At 44.8% G+C, this 7,696-nt stretch overlaps 1 protein-coding gene across 2 annotated transcripts; it reads left to right on the top strand.

Annotated features, from left to right (window-relative positions):
- Positions 1-3,232: 3,232 nt before the first annotated feature.
- LOC120430402 (uncharacterized) lies at positions 3,233-7,262 on the top strand. Of its 2 annotated transcripts, XM_052706783.1 has the most exons (4): positions 3,233-3,599; positions 3,657-3,735; positions 3,797-3,872; positions 3,933-7,262. In XM_052706783.1, exon 4 carries the CDS (start codon positions 4,671-4,673, stop codon positions 7,260-7,262), a length of 2,592 nt encoding a protein of 863 aa, XP_052562743.1. In that variant the 5' UTR covers positions 3,233-3,599; positions 3,657-3,735; positions 3,797-3,872; positions 3,933-4,670. The 2 variants fall into 2 exon arrangements, with proteins under 2 accessions (XP_052562743.1, XP_052562742.1); XM_052706782.1 differs by having other exon boundaries at positions 3,233-3,872.
- Positions 7,263-7,696: the final 434 nt, after the last annotated feature.

Genomic DNA, 7,696 nt, shown 5'->3' with positions numbered 1-7,696 from the left:
CGCATCGCAGTAACCTATGAGATTTTTCGCGCCAACTAGCCGGCCCCGCGGCTTTGCCTTTCACCTTAAATAAAAAAATATTGGCAGATAAATTTCCATTGCCGAGAATAGATACGATTTTAGACCAGCTAGGAAGAGCTAAATATTTTAGCACCCTAGACTTGACATCTGGATTTCACCAGATTCCTTTAGAGGAGGAATGTAGAAAATTTACTGCATTCTCCACGGATACTGGGCACTTCCAATTTTTAAGATTACCGTTTGGTTTGAACATTAGCCCAAATAGTTTTCAAAGGATGATGACCATTGCAATGGCAGGTCTCACTCCCGAAGTAGCTTTTATTTATATTGACGATATTATTGTCATAGGATGCTCAATGAGACATCACATTAAAAATTTAACTACTGTTTTTGAAAGATTGCGACATTACAATTTGAAGCTTAATCCTTCAAAATGTAAATTTTTTAAATCTGAAGTAACTTATCTGGGGCACAAAGTCACAGATAAAGGAATACTCCCAGATGATTCTAAATATGAATCACTGGTTAAATATCCAGTGCCGCAGAATGCTGACGAAGTTCGAAGATTCGTCGCATTTTGTAACTACTATAGAAAATTCGTTGAAAATTTTTCAACAATTGCTCACCCTTTAAACCAGTTATGTAAAAAGAATTGCAAATTTGACTGGTCTGTTCAGTGTCAACTCGTCAACTCGACACACTGAAACACAAACTACTTTCACCAAAAATTTTACAATACCCTGATTTTGCCAAAACTTTTATTCTCACAACGGATGCTTCTAACGTCGGTTGTGGAGCAATTTTATCCCAAATCACTAGTGAAGGCGATCGGCCGATAGCCTACGCTAGCAGAACTTTTACACCTGGTGAGAAAAATAAGTCTGTTATTCTCAAAGAACTAACAGCAATCCACTGGGCAATTAACTACTTCAAACCATATCTTTACGGAAATAGGTTTGTAATCAGAACTGATCACAGACCACTTGTACATTTATACGGAATGAAAGACCCAACATCCAAATTGACACAAATGCGTTTGGATTTAGGAGAGTTCAATTTCGATGTAATATATTAGCTGGTAAGGAAAACGTGGGTGCGGACGCGCTCTCACGAATAGTTATAACAAGTGAACAACTACAAAATATGCAAATGCTCGTAGTAAACACGAGATCAATACAGAAAACGAAAAGCATGCAAAGCACGCAGGTTGATACTAGTATCACCTATCAAGCGGCTTATACAGTTGAAAACATTAATGAAACGAGAAAATTATGCGCTTTACGTGTTGTCAATAACACTTTACAGATCTATAAAAACAAAAAAATAATGATGAAAATCCCATTTCAGCCAGAAAATGAAAGTCCAACTTTAGAGATGACTCTTTCAAGGCTTGAAAAAGAATTAAAGAAAATGAGAATCGATCGAATATCTCTTTCAACGGAAGATGAAATTTTCAAAAAAGTAACAACTTCTACATTTAAAATTGTAGCTAATAAAACTTTTCAAAGTCTACAAATTTTAATATACAAACCACCAATGTATGTAGATAACAAAAATAAAATTCAAGAAATCTTACGAAATTTCCACAATACACCGACAGGAGGACACGTAGGACAAACTAGAATGTACCTAAAGATCCGAGACCTGTATCGGTGGAAAGCAATGAAACGTTCTATTACACTTTTCGTTCAGGCCTGCGAACTGTGTAAAAGAAATAAAATTGTACAACATACTAAAGAACCACAAATAATAACAACAACTCCGAGTAAACCTTTTGAAATCATTACAATAGATACAGTAGGACCCCTACCAAAAACCAACAACGGCAACAGATATGCAATAACAATTCAGTGCGAACTAACTAAATATATAGTTCTTGCACCAATACAAAACAAAGAAGCTAACACTATAGCAAGAGCCATAGTAGATAACTTCATCTTAATTTATGGAAATTTTTTGGAAATCAAAACCGACCAAGGTACCGAATATAATAACGAAGTTCTTAGTCAGATTTGCAAACAATTGAAAATAAAACAAACTTTTGCAACTGCCTATCACCCACAAACCATTGGTGCTCTTGAAAGAAATCATAGGTGTTTAAACGAATACCTACGATGTTTCGTTAACGAGCATCAATCGGATTGGGATGATTGGTTGAAATATTATCAATTTAATTACAACACAACTCCACATACTATTCATGGGTACACACCTTATGAATTAGTGTTCGGTGTTAAAGCAAACTTACCACATAGCAATAATCAAAGAAATCTAGATCCAGTCTACAATTTAGAAGCATACCACAATGAGTTGAAATTTAGATTACAAAAGAGCCAAAATTTAACAAAGTCAATATTAGAACAGCAAAAACAAGAAAAAACTCAAATTTGTAACAAAATAATTAATCCTATCCACATACAAATAGGCGATCTGGTTTATCTAAAAAATGAAAATAGGAGAAAACTAGATTCATTTTATCAAGGTCCATTTAGAATCACACAAATCAGAGATCCGAATTGCGAATTAGAAGAACCTATAACAAAAAAGAAAACAATAGTGCACAAAAATAGAATAATCAAATAAACCACCGAGCCTAGCATCAACAATGCAGGTAAATTTTTCCCAGCAATAGACTACGGAAGTGAAAAAATACACATACACAATGTAACAAAACACAATGTAACAAAGCAAACACACAACAACAAAAATTCATAAATATATCAAATAAATTGTAAATGGCTACTGGAGAATGGCAAAGAATAATTTTACTTCATAAAACTATTCTTTTAAAGGGGGAAGGTGTAATAGTCTGAACACCACTGCATTCCCAACATACCCATTCACACTTAATTTCCATTTTTATTACCATGCCCGGACCTCGCACAACAAGACCAGGTTTTGTCTTTCCAAACACAAACCCTGCCTGGCTGTAGAGCCCACACACAGTTAGAACCACTTGGCGCAAGCATAATTGCTGATGCTTGCGTATAGCCTTTTTCGAACCATATTTCGGTTCATCGACAATTGGCCGGGACGCTGACTCCTGCTGAGCCAGCGCAAGGGTTCAACCCAGTACAAGCCAACTCCAGAAGTCTATACTGTAGCACGTAAGTGTCACCACTCAAATTACATGTGATGCAACAAATTTGACTAGTATAAATACCCGAGTTCAAATAAATAAAAATGAGTCTTTTCGGCTGGAACATCAAGGCGACTTGTCTACTTTATTTCGAGCTCCGAGCTGGTTACTGCTCCTCGCAGTCTACCACACCTTGGATAGCTCTTAATGCAAATAAAGTCCCTGCAGGTTTCCCCGCGGTTCTTACGCCTCGTAGTGCCGAACGTTTGAGATATTATACAAGGTCGACGGCGAAACACCGCCAGCCGCGTTTGAGGCCCGACGTGAGTGCAGAAATCGAGGTCAAGCGGACAGCCAATCATTAAATCTCTTTTCCTAGGCGCACACGGAGGCAGGCCAGCGCCGTGTCGAAGGACGAGCCCGATCTAAAGCGGACGCGCGAGGCAAAACTCGAGAGTGGAGGCGGCAGGAGAGACGCATCGCATGCCAAAAACCACAAGTAAGCGAGGCATTGACAATTGACGCTGTACTTCCACTAAGATCACCCTATTCACAGGAGATTGAGGGTCACCACACACACGCGCACGACTGAAGCGAGATTCAGTGTCAAGGTCACGCCGACGAGGAAGCAAGTCGTAAGTTAGCTCCAGGCAGGTGGTGCACCACCAATACTAACAAAGGGCTCTCTTTAAACAGTGAGAACGGTGCTCGAAGCACGCGGAACACCACTAGAGGACCTGAAGCTAAAAAGAACGCCCCCGAACCGTACGGGGTAAGATTGAGCCTGAATCAAGGAGTAAGCACATGGAGCTGACGACTTTTGTTTCCACAGGGCGTTTATACACCGTTTGCTTTGTGCTCGAGGGCCGACCGACTGCACAGGTCGTGCCGCGGCAGTTTTGTCAGCGAATACCATCGGCGGAGATCGAGTAGAGGCGTCGAGAAGAGGCCGTCGAAGTCGCGCGTGGCGCAAGGACACGGAGGGTGCCAACGTCGTACGCAAACGCCCAAACATCGCACACCGAGAAGCACGAGTTTGGCACGCGAGCGCACCAGCACGTGGCGCGCATACACACACGTACGCAGAGCGCGTCGCGAGGACGCGGAGCGCGTGGTGCGAACGCGACGCCGAGGCTGGAGCACGAGCTGATCGACGGGGGCCAGGACGTGCGGCTACGGCATGGCGGCAGAAAGCGCGCGAGGACGGGTAGGGATTAGATCGCCCATCTGTGAGTGAGTAGGAAGACATGTGTTGTCCATTAGCGTAAGAATGCAGGGAACAGAGTTTGGCAGGAGAAACATTATTATGTAAACTACTAGAATAAAACATGGCAACTTAGCTCACACGCACACAACTACTTTTAGTTATTTTGGCTTGCTAGTCGGGAGCGTCAGCGATTTCGCTCAGCTGAACGGTTCCTTATCAACACTGGCGCCCAACTAAACGAACCTTTTGGCATTTTGGTTCGGAATTTGGAGATTTGCATAAATTGTGGCACGCAAATCGTTTTTCTTTTTGGCATTTTGGCGCAACATTACTTCAATTTTGGCTCATCATTTAAAATTTAAGATGGATCCGTCGTACCTTACCGATGAGGAAATACAATATGAACTGGGAATAAGACATGTACTACATTTGTGCACGCTACCTCGCCGCGTTAGAGTAGCGCGTTTGAGGGCCATCATCCAACAAGATGAGGCTCGAGGAATCGTCCCTGAAACTGCGACACACTTTTTGTCCCCAGAAGACGATCTGAGGCAATGTCACAAAAACCTCACCGAACTCGTGACGTGGATAGAAAAGGCTATCGAATCGAAAAACGTAACCTATCTGGTCCAGGCTAGGGCGCGTCTTCTTCACTATCGCGATCGCTTAGCAATCTTGCTGACAACGGAGAGACTGGCAGAGGATCACGCAGTTTGCTCAATGGTCGTTCAATTCTGCATCGAGGACATTGATGACACGTTGGGTAAGGCGAAGAAACGTTCAGAGATCAACACTAGCGGAGAAGATAACTCGGGTGCAGCGGACGGACAGAACAACGGGACGGCTCACGTCAACCCGGATCAAACAGAAAGGCGAGACGAAGTGGGAACGGACGGTAACCCGCCGGGCCCAAGTAGCAACTTCCTATCATCGACGCAATCGTCGACCAACCAATCGGGAAACCGAGGCTTCAACATGGCGTGGAACAATCTGTTGAACCAAAACACCACACCCAGAAATCCAGAACCATCGCGACAACCAGATAACCTGGGAAACGATAACGGAGATTTGCTAAACATTTCAGAACGCCTTCCGGGTTACAACGAACACCAGAATGGAGGACAAGGGACTGTAAACAACAATAGACATGGAACGGGAATAAGCACTGGTCAAAGCCATCTTGGAGGGCAGCCGAACCATGGTCTAGGACAGCCACTAAACAGCCACCAAACTGGACTGCAAAGCGGCCAAGGCGCCGGTTTTCTGGGAAATCTAGCTGATGGTTTGCTCGGAGGTCAAGGACCCGGATTTTCCGGAGGTCTTTCACTGGGACGGAACGGAGCTCAAGCGGGTTCATACGGTGGTCGCGCAACTGGATTCCATGCAGGTCTAGCAGCTGGTTTCTACGGAGGCCGGACAGCTGGACTCTCCAATGGTCAATCAACCGGTTCCTACGGAGGTCAAACAACTGGAACAGGCGGCGCAAACGGAAGCCAATCGACAGGGCTTTCTGGAAGACCAACGACGGGACAGGACGGAGGACAAGCAGATAGCTTTAGAGGAGGTGCTGGAGCAGGGCTTAACAACAATCAAGGCGGTGATCCGGGCGCTGGTCAAGCATCAGGTGCAAACGGAGATCAAGAAAGGGTGAACGAACGAAACTATCGCTGGAGGGACGAATTGTTGAACTGGATGAGAATGAACGAACAACAACGACAACAGCAAATGCAATACGAACAGCACCAACAACAACAGTACCAGCAGCAACAGTTTCAACAACAACAGTACCAGCAGCAGCAGTATCAACAACAACAGCGTTGGCAGTTCGAAGAGAGAAGACCCTACAAAGCGATTCACAACTGGCCGTTTCGCTACAAAGGAGAAAAGGACGCGACGTCACTCAACACGTTTCTCCATCGGGTTGAAATATTTGCACTTTCAGAGGAAATACCAGAAGGCTTGCTTTTGAAAAACATCAAACATCTGCTGCAGGACGATGCGCTAACTTGGTATGGGAACGCATACTTAAGTGGTGATCTTTTCTCGTGGGAGGCATTCAAAATCTTGATCAGGCGAGAGTTCCTTCCGGCTAGTCACGCGTTTGCCATCAGGGTAGAAGCATACCATCGCTTACAAGGAGAGAGTGAGTCTTTCAGCAAGTTCTTCCAAGACATCTCAACGCTGTTCCAGAACTCCCAACCGCCGATGAGTGAAACAGAGATGATGTTCATCTTAAAGAAAAACATGAACGACATCTACGCGCCGATTGCAGCGGCCAATCGAATGGCAAGCATGGACATGCTGGTGCAAGCCTGCAAGGAGTTCGATGAGCTCAAGAAGATGCAGGATGGTCAAAGACGTGTAGTCTTACCTCGGAGTGCACTGCTAGAGCCAACGCTGAGCACGCCACAGTCGACACAGCGCGGTTCCCGATTCCACAATCAATCTCAGCGATTCGGTCGCGTAAATGTGGTAGAAACTGAAGAACGACAACAACCAGATCGAATGACAAGAGTCGATCCCAGCCAGCAAGACCAGCGGTGCCAAGAAGAGGACGTCGAAGAAGACGAACGAATCAAATTACTAACCGAGCAGGTCAACGCGCTAAGGATGCGATTCGACAAGAAGGAATTTCGAGCTTACCAAACAAACAACGGACAACATCAGCAACCACAACAGCAGCAACATCAACAACAACAGCAGAACCCTCACTACCAAGATCAGCAGCAAGCGGCAAGGTCATCAACAGAGAACCGAGCGTCACAGGTAGCGATTTGCTGGAATTGTGATGCAGAAGGACACAGATTCATGGACTGCGACAAGCAGCAAGTCATGATGTTCTGTTATCGCTGTGGTAGGAAAGGGTACTCGCTGAGGAACTGTCCCGACTGTTTACAAGAGTCGGAAAACAGCCCAGCGGGGAACCAACAGCAGAGGGGAATGGATCTCCGCTAGCATGCAGCAACCCCTCCGACATCCCCAACATCAGCAACCTTAATTCGATCATAGTCAACTCAAAAGAGGACAACAGGCCGCATGCGATAATAAGTGTGCTCGGCAAGAAACTAAAGGCGCTGCTAGACAGCGGGGCCAACTGCTCGCTCTTAGGCGGAAGCTCCGTCGATCTCGTCGAACATCTAGGTCTGCGTAAAGGAACAGTAGAAGGAGGAATCAAAACTGCTGACGGGACGCCACACACAATCAAGAACTACGTGAGATTACCGATTGTCTACAACAACAGAAACGATACACTGCCGATGCTTCTCGTGCCCAGTCTTCCAGATTGCGTCATTCTAGGGATGAACTTTTGGGAGAAGTTTGGTGTAAAAGCGGTGTGCTGCTCGTTGGAAGATTCGTTACAGTTTGAGGAACCGCAAGGGGCAACCAAA

The sequence above is a fragment of the Culex pipiens genome, chromosome 1 (genome assembly GCF_016801865.2).
Source record: "Culex pipiens pallens isolate TS chromosome 1, TS_CPP_V2, whole genome shotgun sequence".
NCBI lineage: Eukaryota > Metazoa > Arthropoda > Insecta > Diptera > Culicidae > Culex > Culex pipiens.
The sequence above is the reverse complement of the archived record's forward strand: the minus strand, read 5'-3'. Positions and strand labels throughout refer to the sequence as shown.